Source organism: Piliocolobus tephrosceles, chromosome 4 (genome assembly GCF_002776525.5).
Source record: "Piliocolobus tephrosceles isolate RC106 chromosome 4, ASM277652v3, whole genome shotgun sequence".
Taxonomy (NCBI): domain Eukaryota; kingdom Metazoa; phylum Chordata; class Mammalia; order Primates; family Cercopithecidae; genus Piliocolobus; species Piliocolobus tephrosceles.
In genome coordinates, this window is record NC_045437.1 from 94,022,403 (window position 1) to 94,043,297 (window position 20,895).

Here is a 20,895-nt window from a genome sequence, read left to right on the forward strand (position 1 = left end):
TGAATGTCTACTATGTGTCAGAAGCTTTGCATACTCTGTTAATGAGTAATGATAAATTAATAATGGCTATTGTGTGCTAGATAATTTATGTTCATTATCAGGGTCTTCCTCAAATCCCTATTTCAGAGGAAAAGATGTAAGGAAAGGAGAAAAGCAAGGAATCTGGAAATATTTGTAACACAATAATTAAGAACACAAATTCTAGAGTCAGACTGCTTTCAGCTCTGGCATTTACTAACTATAAGACCTTGAGTAGGTTAATTAGTCTCTCTGCACCTCAATTTCCTCCTCTATAAAATGGGAATATAGTAGGATTGAGGTTAGGATCAATTGGTTAATACAGATAAAGCACTGGAAATACCTGGCACATAGTAGCACTTATGAGAACAAGCCAGCCAGCCAGTTTTATCTCCAGGTTAGTACAAGGGTGCTGCTGTCAATATCTATTGCTTTTGCATTTCCAACATTTGTCCCCCACCTTCCTTCTAGTAACAGTTACCTGATTTTCTTGAGGACTAGGCTTTCTCCCTTGCTCTCAATCCATGTGGTTTTGGTGGGACATACTCCATTCAAACCTTCTTGAAGTTAGGGCCACAGGCAGCCTATGATTAGTGACTCATAAAAAAATTCACTCCTCTCAAATATAATGTTGTTCTCCATCCCGCTAGACTGGCTTTCTGTGGCTCATATGGATCTGGTCGATGCATCCTGATTCTTTTCTGTCCTCCCTGTCTCTGAACAACTAACAACTCCCATTTTTCAAGTTCTGGTTTGGCATGGTTCCTGGGGTTGCAGATAGAGGGACAAGTCCCATGAATACTGAACTGTCCCTGGAGCCCACACCTTTTGGAGAGCGCAGGAGTTGATGGCCTCTCTCCTATAGGCTCCTGTGGACCCAGGGATAAGTGTCTAGGATCCTGGACTCCTGGGGGGAAACAAGTCCGAGGAAGAGAAGTCCAGGCCTAGGTCAGTGGCTGACTAGTGGGGTAGCCTGGCACCCCTGGCTCTGCTTCTCAGAAACCTGGACCACCTGAACTTTGGGAGCTAATCTTCTCACTGGACAAATAGGGAGGCTAGGCTGTCTGATCTCCAAGGCTCCTACTACCCAAAATGCATGATTCTCAGAATTAGTAGTTCTTGGTGACTGATGGGAAAGAAAAGGAAAAATACCAAATATCACACTTCATTTTGCAGTTTCACAGAGCAAGGGTTTTGTACCACCAGCTGAAGCAAGCCAAATCCCTCTCATTTGCTTTCACAACATCGCCGCCTCCATCCTATCTGCCCTATGTTGACTATTTCTGCACTGTCCCAGGAATGCTCCAGTCTTACGCTCTCGTGTCCTCTAGAGACCTGTCTCTCCTCCCCATCTCCACAAACCTAGTTGGAATGTCCTGAAGCCAGGTTCCAGGTCCTCTGTGATTTTCCCTCAAACCTTCTAGAACAGTAGTGCCTATATATTGTAAAGATCCTGTCCTGGACTACGGGTAACTTCTTGCCCCACCCCCTCTCCCAGCCTCCAGGCCTGGGAGGAGCCCTCATATACTTTTGTTTTTAAAGACTGATTCTCTTCTGTCACCCAGGCTGGACTGTAGTGGTATAATCTTAGCTCACTACAACCTCCACCTCCTGGGTCCAAGGGATCCTCCCACACCAGACTCCTGAGTAGTTGGGTCTATAGGCACTTGGCACCATACCTGGCTAATTTTTGTATTCTTTGTAGAGACAGGTTCTCACTATATTGCCCAGGCTGGTCTCAAACTCCTGGGCTCAAGTGATCCACCCACCTTGGCCTCCCAAAGTACTGTGATTACAGGAATGAGCCACTGGCCCCCTCATATATTTCTTTTTTAATTTTATTTCTTATTTCAATAGTTTTTGGGATACAGGTGCTTTTTGGTTATGTGGATAAGTTCTTTTGTGGTGATTTCTGGGAATTTGGTGCACTTGTCACCTGAACAGTATAATCTGTATCCCATATGCAGTCTTTTATCCCTCACCCCCGTCCCAACCTTCTCCCCCAAGTCCCCAAAGTCCATTATACTATTCTTATGCCTTTGCATCCTTATAGCTTAGCTCCCACTTACAAGTGAAAACACAATATTTGGTTTTCCAAATATTGTTACTCCACTTAGAATAATGGCCTCCAGCTCCACCCAAGTTGCTGCAAAAGCCATTATTTTGTTCATTTATGTGGCTAAGTAGTATTCCATGGTGTACCCCATTTTCTTTATTCACTCATCGGTTGACAGGCACTTAGGTTGGTTTCGTATTTTTGCAATTGCAAATTGTGCTGCTATAAACATGAGCGTGCACGTGTCTTTTTCATATAATGACATTTTTTTCTTTGGGTAAATTCCCAGTAGTGGAATTGCTGGATCAAATGGTAGTTCTACTATTAGTTCTTTAAGGAATCTCCATACTGTTTTTGTATATTACTTGTGCATCCTCCACTAGCTGAGCCAGGCTCAACGCTTGGAGATGCTCGTACATGGTGAGTGTGTTGATGAAATAATTATAAGACTTTTGAAATGGCGAGAACAAGATCCTGAGGAGAATTAAAACAAACACAAATTAAAAAATAACAAAAACCAACCAAACTAACAACACTTGCCAGGAGACTAACAAAGCAGAACAATTAAGGGCAGGCAGAAGAAGATATTATAACTTATCATAAGAGTGATTTTCTTTTCTTTTCTCTTTTTTGAGATGGAGTTTTGTGATTGTTGTTCAGGCTGGAGTGCAATGGTGTGATCTTGGCTCACCGCAACCTCTGCCTCCTGGATTCAAGCATGTCTCCTGCCTCAGCCTCCTGAGTAGCTGGGGTTACAGGCATGTGCGACCACAACCAACTGATTTTGTATTTTTAGTAGAAATGGGGTTTCTCCACATTGGTCAGGCTGGTCTCAAACTTCCGACCTCAGGTGATCTACCCGCCTTGGCCTCCCAAAGTGCTGGGATTGCAGGCATGAGCCACTGTGCCCGGCCCAAAGACTGTGGCAAGTAGTTGGTTTTTTTTTTTTTCTTGGTGTTGACACACAACAAGGCTTTGGGGGAAGCTTTAGAAGCAAGACCATTCAAAGTTTAGACTTCTTCCAAGTTTTAGGCAACTTGTATGAAACCAGGATGGGTTTGACAAGATAGATTGGCTTTGTGTTATGGGCTCAGCTGAAAATTTATAGGACATTGAGTCACCAGTCTTTCACTGAAGCTTGAGTGCCATCTCTTTTAGGAAGCTTTCCCTGATCACTCTCAAGTCTAGACTTGGAGGACCACTGTCCAAGGGAGGCATTGACCACACTGCAGTGTAACTGTTTGCTAATGCTTTGCCTCCACCATCTCCTGGCTGTGAGCTCCCTAAAGGCAGAGCCTATGACTTAGTTGTCTCCTGCCTCCTGTGACCTAGTTTGCTGAATAAGCAACAATACAGGCTAAGAAACTAAAAAACAAGTCACTGAAGCACTGGACATAATGTTCAAGAAATCCTCATAAAGAAAAAAATAAAAGATATATACTTTTTATTTTTTAAAATGAGCACAATTTCAATAAACCCTCTATGGTATGTGTAACTTAGTAATATAAAAATATATTAATGAATTTCAGATGGGTAATTGGTCATTGCATTCAGATGCTTTGAGATGACCATTTTTGCCTGAGAGTAGGGTATGTTTATTATTCTTTGGAAAATCAGTTTCCCAGTAAAAAGCAAACAATGTTTTTGCAAGTATTACCTGACATCTGTAGGAACCGCTCATTATAAGAGGAATTTAGCTTTACAAAATCTATCATAGAGCTGTTGGGGTTTTAGAATTTAGAGAATTAGATTCAGATCCAAGCACTCTTCAGAAACAACTTCTATCTAAATAATAGCAATTTAAACCATCTTTTATGGAGAGAGAGACCTAGTAAACACTAGTTAGATAAAAGAAGCTATCTATTTTAAATAAGACCAGTTAAGTACTAGATCAAAAGCACCACATACATTTACAACCAAATGGCACTGCTTGGGAGATCAAAGTGCAGCCCAGCTGAGAGAACAGAAAGAGCCTTTACCCAGAAAGCATGAAAAAGGACTACAGAGACCTAACCAATATCAAGATTTTAAGGCAGACACATGTCTATGCTTATTTTATTATTTCAATGTACAGAATCTTTGCTTAAAATGGGGGAGAAAGTGTTCCAATTAATAAGTACATAAAATAAAATAAATTCTGAGCCATCAAAGGGCTTTTCTTGCTATTGTTCTTGGCATTTCTGAAAGACAAGTACTTCAAAATGTCTATAATGTTAACCAGCCGCTTTCTTCTAAATTCTAGAACTACAAATCCCAGCCAGTAAAGGCTGCATATTTTTCTCTAGGGATCTTTTAATGGGCCCTCTCAACCCATAAGAATCTTTACTTGGGGAAGAAATTTAACCAAACGGCAATCTACTTGGTTGCAATCTAAATCAGAATGTGAATGTTGCTGTAAGAACAGGCACTGTTAAAGTTACTATCAAACAGTGGGAAACACTGTAAGAAAATAAAATATGGTAAGTGACAGGACATTTTATGGATGTGTCCAAACCAGTCGTCAAAGACATCGGTTGGGGAGCGAGTGAAGTATGATGTTATTTCAAAGTAACTTCCTGCTACAGTTAGGCTTCCCAGGTTATACAGTTTATTCTTGCTATTTTTCAGCCAGGCCCTAATCATAAATATAGATTTGTAAACCATGTCTTTTCTGTTAACCATTCTTACTTGTTAATATAAAAGACAACTTCTGTCCTTTGTACTTTGTGAAAGTGCAGAGCTGGGATATATAAGTCAAGATTTTACTAAAGTCAGCTGTGAATTTCTCAGGCATGCGGAGCCACATGCTTTCCGAGTGGCCAGGAGACCTCACTCAGACATTGATCTTGATGTTCAGATGCCTTTCATTTGCTGGTAGATTATAAACCACTATAATCATTTCAAAGCCTCCTGACTCTGATCTAAAATTAAAGTTAAAAAAAAAAAAAAAAAGAGTGACTGTGGCATTGCTCAGGAAAGCTATTCAAAGACAGTGGTAGCCAGTTGGTAAGATTCCCCAGTGACCCCTGCCCGCCGGCATTCACACCCTTGTGTAGTCCTCCCCTACACTGCACCAGAGTTCGTTTGTGTAACCAATAGAATATGGTAGAAGTGATGGCAAATCCCTTCCCGTATTAGGTTATAAAAGACACTATGGCTTCCGTCGTGGTCTCACTTGCCATTTCTTTATAAGAGAAGTGGAACCAAGGGGAAAAGTCACTGGCTTGGGCAGAGTCAGCTGCCATGTTATGAGCGGTCCCATGGAAAGGCACATATGGCAGATAACTAAAGCTTTCTGCCAGCAGCCATTTGAGTGAGATTGGAAACTGATCCTCCAGCCCTGATCAAGCCTTCAAATGACTGCACCTCCAGCTGACAGCTTACCAAAAGCAACCTCCTTCTAGAAGACCTTGAGCCAAAACCACTCAACTAAGCTGCTTCCAGAGCCCTGATCCTCGGAAACTGTGCGAACCAATAAATGTTTGTAAGGTTATAGGCAATATCTTATGCAGCAATAGATAACTAATACAAAGGCTTTGCTCACCACAGGTAATTAAGAAGTCTCAATGAAACAATCCACATTGCTGGTACTATGTGCCTGGCACTATGCTGAGCACTTTATGTTTATTATCGCATTTTGTTATCACAACAATCCTATAAAGTTGGTTTTGTTATTATCCTTATTTTGCAGGTGAGGAAATAGAGGCTTAAGGAGGTTGTACATCTCCAAGGTCATACACCTTAAGATGTGAACAAAACAAGATTTGCCCTCAGGTCTGTCTGACTTGGGAGTCCAGATTTTTAACCACTTTGCTATTTTGCTCTTCATAGAAATGGCCACCCACTTTGGAATAAAGAGGATGTATAATTTGCCTAAGGTCACATAGCACGTCCTAAATCAGTACAGTATTTTAGACAAAGCTTCAACTTTGTGCTTTTATGGGTCATTTTGATATAAGACTACAAGGATATCTCCTCCCATGACAAACTTGAGTTCGTTTACAACAAAAGGCCAAGCAAGATGCAGTACACTGTGGGGATAAATGGTACTCATTGAGGATGGGAATATGCTGAAATTATCTCAATATCCTCCTCCATCCTATTGTTCTCCTTTGGATGCTTTCCTGGACTATAGGGAGAAGGAAAATGGAGATAGAAAGGCCAACTGTGACTAGACTAGAGATCAGATGTTACCTTGTAGGAAGCATCTCATTCTAAACGGAAGTACTCTCTTGATTAAGTACGGGGCCAAGAGAGTTTGGAATTCTACCACACAAGGTTGCTTAACATTTCAAGAAGTATTGATAACTCTTCAAGAGTAAAAGTCATTTAAATGAAACTTCCCTGGCCAGGCACGGTAGCTCATATCTGTAAACCCAGCTCTTTGGGAGGCTGAGGCTGGAGGATCACTTGAGCTTAGGAGTTTGAGACCAGCCTGGCAATGTAGTGAGACCTTGTCTGTACTAAAATTCAATAAATAAATAAATAAAACAAAAAATAAACTTCCCCAGCTCTGATGAATAAAAAATTCCCCCCAAGACTGACTCATTTTGGCCCTGTATTTTATCATAGATTAAGATGACCAACAAGCCACCAGGACCCTATAGGGTACACTATGAAGATTGCTGCCAAGCCTAGGCCAGGAGTTTGGACCAATAGTTCAAAAACTTTAGTGTTCATAGTACAATTACCTGGGAACTTGTTAAACATGTGTATTCCTGGGTCCAAAGCTGACCTACTGAATCAGAATCTCTTCAGCTGTGTCCTGGAGATTTGCAGATGATTCTGACACATGTGGACCCAGGACAACTCTTAGAGGAGTGTTGCTGAAACCTGTGCCCCTGCCATGTCTCATTTCTAACAGGCAGGAGCAGAACCAAGTTTTGTGGGGCTTGAGGCTTACACAATTTCGGGGCCCCTGTTTAAGAAAAACAATATGAAATTACAAGTAAAAAAGTTGGCATTGTGACTTACAAGGAGCCTCTGCAGAAGCTTCATTGTCTTCATTATAAAGCTACTTCTGCTAACACCAGAAATGCTAATTTCTCATTAGAGAAACTGCTTCTACCCAAGAGTCAAGGAAAGTAGCATTCAGATTTTAAAAAGTCCTTTATGACAGTTCTTCTAAAATTAGGTCCTTAGGAAGTACATAAGCACTACTGACTTAACTAACTGAGGTCTCAATTTCATTTCTCTGCTTAGCAGGTTTTATTTCTTCTATGATTATTTTCCAGGGTGTCACCCTATGTAATGTCAAGATTCAACCAAGATTAATTTGTTGACCAGTAGGCTGTCCTGAAATAAAATAATGACTAGTTAACTATTTAGCATTAGCAGAAGTTCTTATATTAATTGAAATAAAATTTTGGTAGTCATGTATGTGTTATAAATAGAAATGCCTAATAAGAAATTAGTTTTTTTCATTACTTATTTGTGAGATACTTTAAAAACTATTTGTAGGTGTGTTACTAATTATAGAACCATTTTCTGGCCAAGCTGAAGCAATTTAGACATGAAACAGTAATTTTCCTAGTAGCCCTCATTTGATTAATGATTTTTTTCCATGCTTTGTATTAGAAAACAGGCAGGATACATGTGTTGAGTAGTTGTTTCTACATCCCAAGGTTTTACTGTACTTACATCCCAACTACAGTGCTTTCTTTAGAAATGTATATGGAAGGACATCGATACCAGTAACTTTCTCTCCATCTTCAACAACAGACTTTCTACAATTATTCATACATGTGTTTTAAAGACATCAGGAGAAAAATTGTCTCCAGATCTAAAATGTATAAAACACGTTTTAGGTGCATTTTTATTGGTGCCTCCCAATGGTAGCCAAGGAGTTGAAACTCGGTCTGTAAGAAGCAGGAGTTTAAAACAAACAAACAAAAACAGTAATGTACTAGCTAATGTGACAGATTGTATCTATTTGCAGATTCAAAGCTGAAGATGCCGTCCTCACTGGGGTCAAGGGCAGGTCAGTGTTATTTAGGTGGCATTCATTCAATAGCACATGGTACCCAAGGGGTTTCCCAAAGCTGGGACTTTGGAGGTGGCAAAACCAAATGACTCTGTGAGAGGTGAGAATTCCTGCCCAAATCCTATCGGCTGTTAGGTCTGTCATTCAGGTGGTTGGGAACATTTTGCTTTTGTGACCTGGAGTCCGACTTTTAGCAAGCGACTTGTGGAGTTTGTGCGTACTGCCTGACAGCTCTGGTCAGTGTCACCAACACCTTGGTTTCATCCTGACAGCAAGCCTTCACGAAAAATGCCACAAACCAGACCCTGTTGGTAACGGACCCCCTTTCAGTGCTTTAAAACCTTGACTACCCTGACCAAAGCACGAACATTTGCATGTGTTCCAATTTATCTAATTGTGGATATATTAGCATTTTTTCTCCTTCCAGATGGTGATGTGAAAAAGGGCAACCGTTAGAACTCAGTCACCCAAGTTAATATCGTGTCTATCTATAGGTCAGGGTGGCTGCAAATACGTTAGGAACAATTTAGAGCTGTGTGTGTGCTGGGGATGGGGATCTTAGCTAGGTGTGGAGGAGGGGACTGCTCTGGGAGGCCAATTTTCAGAGAAAACTCACCAGTTCCTGTCAACTGAAAGAAATGTTTCATGCACATGTTGGGTCAGAATGTTATTTTTATAATATAAACCACCTGGCCTTCTCCTCATTTACCTCTGCTGCAATGCTATTCTACACACATACCTAGACCAAGGTCCGTGGTAACTATTACAAGCCTATGTTGTGCTTTGCTCCTTGAGGTTTTATTCCTTTTCTTTTCTTTTTTCTTTTCTTCTTTTTCTTTTTTTCAAGTTAAGGTGTAGACAAGATGAATTGATCAGGGCTCAAGATTTGGGTTTATTTTTATAGTTGCTTTGATGTGAAAGGACTTGGCTCTGATTGCATAAGAGGGATGGGGGGGAGTTAGGCAGAGATGGAGTCAGGCTTTCTTCCCCACTCAGCAACTCACTGAGCCGGTGAGCATCTTTCTAAAGTTTATGAATTAGGGGCTGGGAGACTCCTGTGGAGATAGTCCAAAGTCCTTATTTACCCTGGGGCCTTTCCTAACCATTTCTTTCACTATATCCTATATTTGGAGGTCAAGAATTTCTATTCACTTTGTTTAATAAAAAAAGAAACAGATTAAAGTTAGGGAAGGATGCTGGGGAATAAAGGGTCTCATTAAAGCAATATGCACTCCCAATTTCATGGGCAACTCATTAAGGTCTGATAATTAGCTGACATATGACTTTCAAATGGTTATAACTAACCTTCCCGTCTTGAGTCTCGTTAGTTATAAAACAGGATGCTTTCCTGTGGAGATTTCCACCAGGAAATACCTCCTTTAGAAGTTAAGTTACATTGCATAGCATGTCGTCCATCTGAGTCAAGGTATACCACCCTAGAGGCAGAGAAGAGGTCATGGATAATTTCAAATAGAAATACTAGGCATTAAAACAGCATTAGTGCTGGGCAATAGTCTCAAGTTTATAGCAGGAACTAAATCCCTATTTGGGATATGGAATGTCAAGGCCAGGCCTTATTTAACACTCAGCAAAAAGAGCATTACAATTCCATTGAGTCGAGTGTATGAATTAATCAAACTTTCTTAGTCATTCTCTACTGGGAGAAACTTAATTTTACAAACTTAGTTTATTGTAATTTAAATGTACTTTTAATTCCATGTACTTTGAGAAGACTCATTTAATGCATGAAAGTATAAAATGCGTTTTTATGTCTGATAATGCAGGTAAAGTATGCTTACTGCCTTAAGTAACTAAAATTAAACAAAATACTCCTCATCTTGTTTAAGGCTGTATGCTCCTTGGAAAAATAGTTTTTCCAGATATCAGCATAGGCAGTGGCTTTGGTTTGAAAACCAGAATGGCATAAAAATCAAAACCCTTCAAATGAATTCATTGCCTTTTAGAGACAGAGCTTTGCAAGGAGCTCATCTGCGCTATGTTCCACCCCGCATCTCACTACTCTACAGCCCTGTTTTGCAACCCCAAACATTGGTTACAAATGGAAAAAAGAAAGGTCAATCAACAGTTTGCCTATGGAAAAACTGAATGTCTCAACCTCATAGAGTGCTTGGCATTATTCAACTAGCCTAAGTACCAGAACCTAGTGCTTAACACCCGTACTTATTTTCTGTGAAGCCATTTTAACAACAAAATAGTTATGTGAAAAAGATATAATGCCCTGATGAGTGTCTCACACTCCAAATAGATCGAGCTATCACATCAATGTCTTTGCCAGGATGCATTTTTTTATTCAATCATAATTCATGCGCATAAATAATCACATGCCCTAGTACTATATTCAAGGAAAGTTTTGCTTGTTAGTCAAAATAAGAACGAAATTAATTAATTTGAGTCATTCCAGCAGATGCTATGTGGAAGACCACGTCACTGACTTGAAAGCAAAACTTGAATCACAAACCCTTTAAATCAAAATATAAAATAAGATAAAATACTCAAGTTCCCTTTTGGATTTGGAAGCAAAAACAGCTGCTGCAACAATGAGTGGCTTTCCTTCTGAGTTCATCAAGAGGAGAGCCAGACGTGGCTCTGATGGCCTTTGCATTGCTCTATTGTAAAAAAATGGAAATTACTGCAAGTTTTCATAGTCATGATATGTGGCTAGGGAAGGATTAACTGCCTAGACAAAAGTGGCATGAAGAAAATATGTCTAGAATACATGAAATACTTAATGCTTGTAATATTAGAAAATGATTTCTTTTATAAAAGATCCAACAAGTACTACTGTGTTTGAATACAACTTTCTGAAAAAAAAATAATTTTTAATCAGTAGAGTATTTTATTTATTGTTTAGAAATGCAGAAATGAAATTATATTTTCACATCTCTTTTTCTATCCTGTAGTAGTTTATGAAGGCCTAGTCTAAAGGCAGGGCTATGGCTGCTTTCTCTCTCTCTTTCATTCTCACTCTGTTTCTGTTTTTTGTAGGTTGTGGTGTCAAGGCTAACTGAAAATTCTTTAATTAGCTTTCATGGACACAAGCTTCCCATTTACTTCAGTGAGAGGCTTCTTTGCATAAAAACCAGTGGTTTGTGTCCATCAGAGCCTTTGACTGGACTGCTTTCCTTTGATTAATGAAAAAACTAAAGTTCAGTCTGAATACTACTTTCCTAAAGAATGAATGAGCATAATCTCTTACAGCTTTCATGAAACTGCCTGAAACCAGAGGGATTAGTCCCACAATCCGGTCCCATACTCCACTTCAAGTATTTTCAATTACTTGGCACCATTGGTGGTGACGTCCATGGCTCAGTAAGAAGGCTACTGCTGGCATAATGGTTTCTCCATGTTTCAGCACATGGTCTTGGCATTAATAATCCATCGTGAAATGATTTGTAATGCACAGGGGTGACATTTGATTATGTGAAAGGCATTGCAGGAATGAGCATGTAGGCTCTTACAGTCCAAATCCTGGCAAAAACATGATGAAATATTATATGGTGAAAATAACATTTAAGATGGTTTCTGAACTGACAAAGAAAAGTGTAAGCACATTACTTTAGGAGAAACGTTCTTTCTTTTTTCCCGCCTGGTTTTCCTTCTCAAGTCATATTTTGGAGGGCCAAATGGGTGAAGGGGCCAGATTTGGCAGCCAACCACCCAAACACATTTTCAAAACATACTTGATTCAGGAAATTCTGGATCTTTTTAAGCAAAGATGTTAACAATCCTCCTGAGAACCTTAAAATATGATGATTTAAACATCAGGAAAAGGGGACCCTAAAATGATCAGAGAAATCACCAAGAGGCCTCCCTGCTGAAGTGTTCAGTTTTTCGTTTTGTTTCCTATTTCTTCTTTTTTTTAAGACCACAGAAGGATGTTGAATTTATTACCTAAGGGAAGTGCTATCATTTTGAGTCAAAATTTATGAGATGATAGGACAATTTATACTTCTCCGGGTAGCAAAAACAAAAACAAGAACACTAGAATTTCTTGACTCATATCTTCTAGATCCATTCACCAATCTGTCAAATGCATTATATTCTAGATAGAGTATAATGAATGTATGAACTAATATAACGCATGCCTGGGTGTGCGTACTGCCAAATCTTGGTTATTTATGGTCCTAAGAGTTGGGTGGGGAAAAAGTTGCTATGTATAAATTAAATCCGGAGAGAATCACAAGGTCTTTTTAATCAATACTTTGAAATTCATCCATTTTCAAAACTTTAACCACAGATATGAACAAAATAATATCAGCTGATTTTACTGTTACTGACTTTTCCTCCTTAGCCCACTATCTTGCAGACTTAGGTGAATAATCTTAGCTATTGGTTACATACAAGAATGGACAAACATTAACTTCATTTATTCTTTGGATTTATTATTCATTCATTTGGCTATTCACTTAACACAATTTATTAGGCACTTTATGCACTATGTGCAAAACACAGTGCTTGAAGTCATGGGGAACATAAGGATACACACCCCATCCCTGGAACTTACATTTCAGTAAAGGGAAAGAACGTGCACATAGGTAACTTGAGCATACAGTAGAAACCATTGAGCCTAGTAGAGAAACAGAACGCTGCTTTGGGAAATCACAGGAGGCAGAGAGTTCCATCAGGGAGATTCAGAGAAAACTTTTTGTTTTCTCTGAAAAATTTTTGTGGAGTCCTGGGAGATGGTCAAGGTTTAGATATGAAGAGAAGGTGGCAATAGCATTTCCTAAGTAGATCCCAATGTGAGTATGGGAATGGTTAGAAGAGGTCAAGACATGCATGAGGAACAGTTAGGTAGAAGCATCAAGTGTCAGAAAAGGAAATCGGGGAGATAAAGCTGGAAGGGAAAGTTGGACCAACTGTAGAAACTTTATTGCCAGAGTAAGGAATTTAGGCTTTAATAAGAAAGTAATAGGGAGCCATTGAAGCCTCCATTTTTTACCTTTTATTTTGAAATAAATGCTATGTTTATAGAAGAGTTTCAAAGATTGTAAAGAGTTCCCAGAAAGTAGTCCATATCACCTAAGTTTTCATGTTTCAATGAATAATGATTTATATAGTATTCTTATATTACACTTCTATGATTATATCCTCTCTTTCATGCTTAGTGTGGTGTGTCTTTTTTCCTTAATCGGAAATGCCAAAGATCTGTCTTTCTTATTTGTCTTTTCAAAGAAACAGTTTTTGATCTTGTTAACCAAGTTCACCAGTTTTTGTCCCATTTCATTAGTTCCCCTGAAGTTTCCCTGAAGCTATGTATATGTTCAATCTAATTTTAAAAACAGATAGTGTACATATGCAGTGTCAAAAAAGTCCCTTGATCTACCTTTTAAGCAGAATGCTGTCTCTAAGTCCCACATAACCACAGAGCTGTGCTTTTCTTTTGTTATGATTCTGCTTGGAACGTGGTGGGCCATTTCAATTTGACAACCTATGCTTTTCTTTAACTCAAAGAAAATTTCCTCTGTTACTTATTTCCTCCCCTCTATTTCCTTTGTCTCTTTCTAGAGCTCTTACTAAATTGATGTTTACCTCCAAAATTTATCTGCATGTCTCCTGTACTGTCTTCCATCTCTGTCTTTTTGCTCTAAGTTCTAGAAGACTTTACTTAGTTATTTCTTACTAATTTAGCATCTATGTCTGCTCCTCTATTTGTTCCTCTTTAATTCTTTATCCTTATTGTTCTAATTTGGCAATCATATTTCATTTTCTTGCTCCCTGCCTGCTCCATTTTAATAGCTGTTTTAGAGAGAAATATCCTTTCAAAATTTTCTGAGGATATTAACTGTTATACTCTTTTACATTCTGTGCTGCTTGAATTATTTTGTTCTTTTGTTTGCTTGCCTTTGGTCTTTTTTCTTATGCATTTGGTTTTCCTCAAATGTTTGGTGATCTTATGTTCATTGGCATACATGGACAAACAAGTACATTAGTTTAGGTGGCTGACAAAACCTTCCTCTATGATTGAGAATGTCTGTTTCCCTAGAGGGGCTCCCCTGAATGAGAGGACTGCCAGGTGCTTTGCATTGAGTGGGGTGTGTTGACAGGCAGACTTCACCTTAGGATGCTCGATAACGGACCTGCAGGCGCATGTGGGTTGGAGATCCTCTTCGTCAATGGCTGCCTTTCTTTCCCCTTTGCTGCCTCTCATCCTTGTCTTTGGTGTCTAGGGTTACATCAAGCTCTGTTCTGAGGCTTCTATACTCACATTCAAACCATCCTCATCAGTCAATTCACTTTCATTTACCAGAGGTAAAAACATACTGCTAACTACTGTTCGGAGTGGGGAAGGCAACACGTCACTGGATCAATGGGTCGGAAGTTTTGAAAGCAGTTCTTTGATTAGCCTTGAAATTACCCCAGGACTGCCTCCTGCTCTTTGCATTTGTTCCTGTGACCCTGGAGTTCCTCTAGCTCTTCTTTACTTTCACAGTACATTTCTCCTACATATATATTTAGACTGTGGCATCTGTGCCCCTAATAATTTGATTCGACTCTCCCAGAATTGCCTCCAAAGTTCATCTCTTCCAATGGCACCCTTTCTTCCTGCCTGCACTATTGTGAATTTACTTATTTTAAAACATGTCTTTGACATTTTAGGGAATTTCAGACTAGAAAAGAGTTTGAAGAATGTGCTAAGTCCACTCCATCTTGATTCAATCATGAGACTTTTTTATTTTTATTTTATATTCTAAGAGCAGTTCATCTTGTTGATTCTGGCCCATCTTTGCAGGCTATTTGAGAACTGTCAGAATATTCAGTGGCTCAGTCTTAGTTGTCCTTCCCAGCTTTAATCATGGCTTAGATGTCTGGAAGCCAGTGATGTCAGTTTGACCAGAACATGCTTTGTCACTGGACAATAGGCAAGGTTGTCCTATTTTCACAAGCAGTGCTGACCACAAGAGTAGGAAGGAGCCCTCTAAATCCTTACTGAAGGACACTGTCTCTACTTCTAAGCCCCTATTTTACTCTAACAACTGTAATTTACTGTAATCTAATTCGTATCCCATTTTCTCCATTGACATTACTTTCTGGAAGGTTGATAAGGATCTCACATTCATCACAGTCAGTGGAAACATCTCAATGGACATCCGTCCTGTGGCTAACCCCTGCTCACTTCATCCTCAGTCTCAAGGTGTCACATCTCTTGGTTTCCATAAATCCCCTCTTCTGGTTCTTTGTCTCTTTTGGGAATCCTCTGGGCTTTTTAGAGAAATCTTTCTCCTTTTATTTCCCACACTAAAAGTGTTCCTAGGAGCATTTCTTGATCATCTTCTTATACCACACATTCTCACTTGGCAGTGGTACCTGTAGCTATGGGTTCAGCTTAGAAACATAGGATTTCAACCCGTATCTCCTTCTTGAGCTTCAGGTCTTACTTTTTTTTTTTTTTTTTTTTGGATAGCGCAAGGTGATTGCTTTTCTCTGTTTGGCTTCCAGGCACTTCATACTGACTGCGTCCTCACCTTTCACATACCAGCTCCACTTCCTCCTGTGTTCCCCACCCAGTAGCTAAAGTCAGGGCTGACCACTGGTAAAGGTGAAGGTAAAGAGACTTGATTAGGCATGAAAGTATCATCCCAACTTTCTCCTAATGAAATCCCTTCACCTTTAGCTCCTGAACATGCTGTGTGTGCAGCTCGTCTCCATGGGCACTCATCACTATCAGCCTCTCGGCCATTTAAATCGTTTAAATCCAAAGCATCTTCATGCTGTGACCCAAGTAATCTTTCTGAAGTACATTTGAATACATCACTCTTCTGCTCAGAATCCTTCAAGGGTTCTGATTTTATATAGGATAAAACCTGTACTGCTTTGCAAAGTATTTACATCTCTTATGGTTTGATGTGAGTGCCTACCTGTCCTCTCCCAACAGTTCCTTGCCACACACATTGACCCTTATGTTTCCCTCATTCTGAAAATGCTGTGGTTCCCTATGCTAAGAATGTCATTTTCCCTTTTCCCATTGGCCAAGACATCATCAACTGAATGCCTCAGTTCACGTTTATATTCCCTGTGAATACTTCTTTGACTTCCCCTAGGCAGCAGAGGTTTGTAAGTCTGTTTATTAAATTATACCCTTCCCTCACTCAATGAAGGATTTGAAACCATGTAAAACAGATACACCTGGTAACAGGATACAATAAATGAGTGAGTTAATAAGTTCAAAGGGAGAGTAAAGGTAAAAATATAAACAGTATCAAGTATGAAGATAGTGTTAAAAATTATGTGATACTATGTTCTGTAGATTTATACTACAGAAAAACTCCTGAAAATTTGCCTTTGGGCTTTTTAGTTGACAAACTAAGAGAGAAACTTGATTGCTTATGAGTTTCACGGTATCCATAAGCAAGAAATAAAACATCTTTGCCAGTTATTGAAAATTGAGGGATAATTTATTCAATTAAAAGGGTATTTATAAAGGATATTGGCAAATTTAGAAATTCCTTTCCCTTTGTCTTCATTCATAGAATATGGTACAACTTTGTTCACTATTTCCAAGAAAACTTACAATGTAACCATTTTACAAAAAGGTTTACTTTACTTTAACCCAATGAACTTTCACTGACAAATTAATGGCTACTTCTTACCTGAAAGTTGCCAAAACAGCTTCCCCCTGGGAGGGTCACGTAACTCACAAAGGGAGGCCCAGGAGCTGGCAGTGACTCATAGACCACCACGCCTTCACTTGGGAATGCAGCCCTCTGCTGCTGCTTGCTTTCCCAAAATTCCTGTAACATTGACACAACGTTCACTGAAAGAGACAAGAAACACCATCAGTGTTTTTTTGTTTTTTTTTTTTTGAGACAGTCTCGCTCTGTCGCCCAGGCTGGAGTGCAGTGGCGAAATCTTGGCTCACTGCAAGCTCCGCCTCCTGGGTTCACACCATTCTCCTGCCTCAGCCTCCCAAGTAGCTGGGACTACAGGCACCCGCCACCACGCCTGGCTAATTTTTTGTATTTTTAGTAGAGATGGGGTTTCACCGTGTTAGCCAGGATGGTCTCGATCTCCTGACCTCGTGATCCACCCGCCTCGGCCTCCCAAAGTGCTGGGATTACAGGCGCGAGCCACTGTGCCTGGCGAAACACCATCAGTTATTAAGGATGGACATAATCTGGTGCAAAACCAAACTTTTATTTGCAAGCTGGATTCTGTAGCATGACAGTTCCAGTTTAAGTAGAGCTGGGTATGTGGATAGTGGGGTATGGGGGCTTTTAGCTGTGAAAGAATATACTTTATTTAAATATATTTAAAGTATGTTAACATATACAAATTAACAAATGCAAATGTGTATATTTCTTAATGAGTAAGGCTCAAGAAGTGGTTTTGGTACCCTAATTAAAACAATATAGCAGCATTTCAAATTTACTCTATAAATTAATTTTTAATATAAAAATTAAAAATCTCATTCTGCTTTGAGCATTTGTCTTAATAGACTTTATCCAAAGCTGTGATTTTCTATGGTCCTCTTTCTCATTTCTCATAGACTCTTAAGCCTGCAAAGATTTAAGAAGAGAAAGTCAGAAAGAAGGAAACTCTTTCATACTCCTTCTACCCCAATCTAAACGAGAATGAAAGGCAGTTGTGGAATAAGCAGGAGGCTGGAAAAATCCATGAGTGAAACTAATAACATGAAGACCTTGTTAAGAACAAGGTCTGTTCGAGTATTTCAGAAAACATAGTAATGGCTAGAGCCATATGTTTTAGATTAAATGACCTGTGATAGCCTGCAGAAGTTCCAGATCAAATTAGGTTGGTTTGTTTATCCTGTACTGCAAATTAAACTGTAGAAATTAACAAGGATAATAGAATTGTAGAGTCAAAAGTGACCTTATAGGTCATGTAGGCAAAGCCCTGCCTAATGCAGGAATTCCTTGCCAGCATTCCTGACAGTTGCCCATCTGGCCCATACCTGAACATGTGGAAGGACCTAGTACTTGCTACAACCTGAGGCAGCCTATTTCAACTGCGAATGGTTCTGTAAAAGGTCCTTTTAAGAGTGAACTGAAATCTGCTTTCTTGTAAGGTTCATGCAGAGGGTCTACTTCTCATTTCTGAGGCCTCAAAGAAGTTTATTTCCTTATCCACATGAGAGCCCACCACATGTCTGAAAGCAGCATAGGACATCTGTTGTTTTGCTTGCCTGGCATTCACTTCCCTTCTTGTGGAAATAGCACCTAGATGTTCCTTGAAGAATCATGTAGTCTCTAGGGGTGCAGGTGGGAATTTGGCCATATCCAAGCCATTTAGGGACAATGAGTGTGTTGAAAATGTTGAAAGTTTCCATTTTTCAGTGGGGTTTCTAGAGCAGTAGGAGGTAAGCATGGCACTGCCTGAGCAAGAAGAAAATCTGGCTGAGAAGAAAGTCAGCCCAGAGAATGGTTCAGTAAAGAGATGGAGAAAGGCTAAGTTCTGACGACATAGTTTGAGCTCCTGGTTCCAGCTATGCCCATAATCCAGGATCCCTGATTGGACTTGAAGTTATCTAAACCAACCCATCTGCTTTTTCCTTAAGCCATTTTCAACTGGCATCTCTCACTTGCATATGAAAAGTACACTAAACAAATAACACTCATGTTTTTTCAAGTTCTAGATTAAATAGTTTTTGCTCTTTCAAATATGCTTCATGTAACATGGCATCTATGTACCTTGCCATTATCCTGAATATATTCTTGGATCTGCTTTAAAATTCTGGACAGTGACATTTTTCAGAGAGTCTGGAATATCTCAGAGTTTGATCTGGAGGCAAAGTCATTGTATAGCCACTTTCTAAGCTGTTTACTGGAGCACTGGGTGTCTGTGCCTTCTCTGTAGGTCACTGATCAGCTTCATGGTATATAGTTCAGGCAAATTCTGTCAACTCCTAAGGAACTGGTTGCCTGTGTATATTTAAAAACTGCAGTGTTTAGTAATTTAAGAAGTGATTTGGGAAAGAAATCGGGAGAATGTTAAGCGTAGTGAGGGGATACTTGAATTAATCAATAAAATACATATTGAATGGTCAAGTTGAGAATTAGTCATTACAGAGCTTTTCAATTTTTTTGAAAATATTTGAAACAATATTTTCTACCAGTTGATATAATTCAAACTAGAATTAGAACTTTTATTTTCTAAACTATTTTTCTGTCCCCCACTCTCCTTCTTTTCCTCCCATCCCTGAGGAAACAAGGATCTATGAGCTAGCTGACTTGAGTCTCTGCTTGCAGTTGACCTCCAGAAGTCAGCAGAGATGTCCTGAAGATTGAAGACTGTAACTAATGCCAGTAGCCTGTTGCTCTTCTTGTCGACAAGGACTATTAGCCTCCTACTTTGTCAGTCAGTTGTTGACTGGTGTTTAGCTGAGAAGTGGAGCAGGAAGTTGAGGAGCCATGATAATCTAGGCAAAATGCATGACAATCTGGGGAAAATGAACACAAGAATTTTGGCATGTAAAGCTCTTGGGATTAAGGAATTTGAAGGTATGCACTAAGTCAGATTTCTGTGTGAATAAAAGTTGAAGTTTTCAAACTTTTCATTCTGCAATTTTGTAAGATTTCTCTGATGATCCCACAGATGTCATCACCCGCCAAGAGTGCAATACATAGACGTACAGACACACAATCCATCTTTCTATCTCTATCTCTTCTTGTCGACTCAAAAACCAGACAAATGAAGTGCAGAGGGAAGAAGGCCAGCTTGCCGTTTGGAGTTCCAAAGATATACCAAAGATTGGTATATCAGAAAATACTCTATTTCTGAAACACATGCTCCTTTATTTTGTGGGGTAGCATCAACAAGGTTTGTGGACAATTTCAAAGAAAATATGAGCAGAGGGTCAAGAGCTGCTGAAGAAAATCACCCAAGTTTGAGAACAGGCGTCAATCAATACATAGTTAATCTCGAGGTGCAGTTGCACCTTCATTGCCCAGCCAATGATCCTGCCTTCCATGTTACAGAATAAACTTGAGCTACCAAGTGTGCAATATCTACCCCTATGTCTAGGGACCCATCTGCACAAATGCTCAGCTCCACCTTATTTCCTACAGTCTCAAATGAATCTGTGCTGCTTTTCCTGGAAATTGTTCTCTTAGTCACTCCCATGGACTATTTTTAAAAGTTCCCTCTTTATTCACTCTTTCCCAGCAGCCAAAGCTGTGCTCAAAACAACTATTAAATGAATGAATGAATGAATCAATCAATTAAATGAAACACTCAATCTTGGAACTATGTCTGGCTACTAGTTATTAAAATGCTCCCAATATAGCCAAACTGCTAGAAAGAATATTCCACATTGACTATCTCTGCTTCCTTATATGCCATTTATTTTTAACCCACCGCAAGTAATACAGGCTTTCCTCTACATTATTCCACTGAAATTCCTACAAATAGTACCAATTCCTGGTTTTCAGTCCTTATTTACTTGACTTGCTAGCTGTATTTGACAAAGCTGGTAACTTTCTTCCAGAAACCTCGTCTCCCTAGGCTTTTCCTCCTCAGTCTGCATCTCTTCCTAATCATTTCTCCTTGGTGTCTTTTGTGAATTTCTCTTCCTCTGCTCACTACTCATGTTGACTAGCATGGAAATCCTGTCTTGTCTCCTCTTGCTTCTCTTCCAGCTATTCTCCTTGAATGACAGAACCTACCATAATAAACACAGATAGCTCCCAAACTATTCTCCTGCGTCTCCAATTTTTTTATCAGACACTGCCATTTGGATGTTGCAAAAACTCAACATATTTTCAAACTCAACTCATTTTCTTTTTCATAAACTCTTCTCTTCCTCTGAATTACTTTTCTTTCTCCTGAGTTACACACACACACACACACACACACACACACACACACACACACACACACA

The 20,895-nt window shown here is 39.4% G+C and overlaps 1 protein-coding gene across 1 annotated transcript in view; it reads right to left on the minus strand.

Annotated features, from left to right (window-relative positions):
- LIX1 (limb and CNS expressed 1) overlaps positions 1–20,895 on the minus strand; it is a 45,220-nt gene that overhangs the window by 10,044 nt on the left and 14,281 nt on the right. Inside the window, exons 2-4 of the mRNA XM_026454254.2 lie at positions 16,649–16,812; positions 15,535–15,769; positions 748–925 (exon numbers count right to left, since the gene is read on the minus strand). Of these exons, the coding sequence (XP_026310039.1) occupies positions 748–925; positions 15,535–15,769; positions 16,649–16,812 (577 nt within the window). The remainder of the gene's footprint in view (positions 1–747; positions 926–15,534; positions 15,770–16,648; positions 16,813–20,895) is intronic.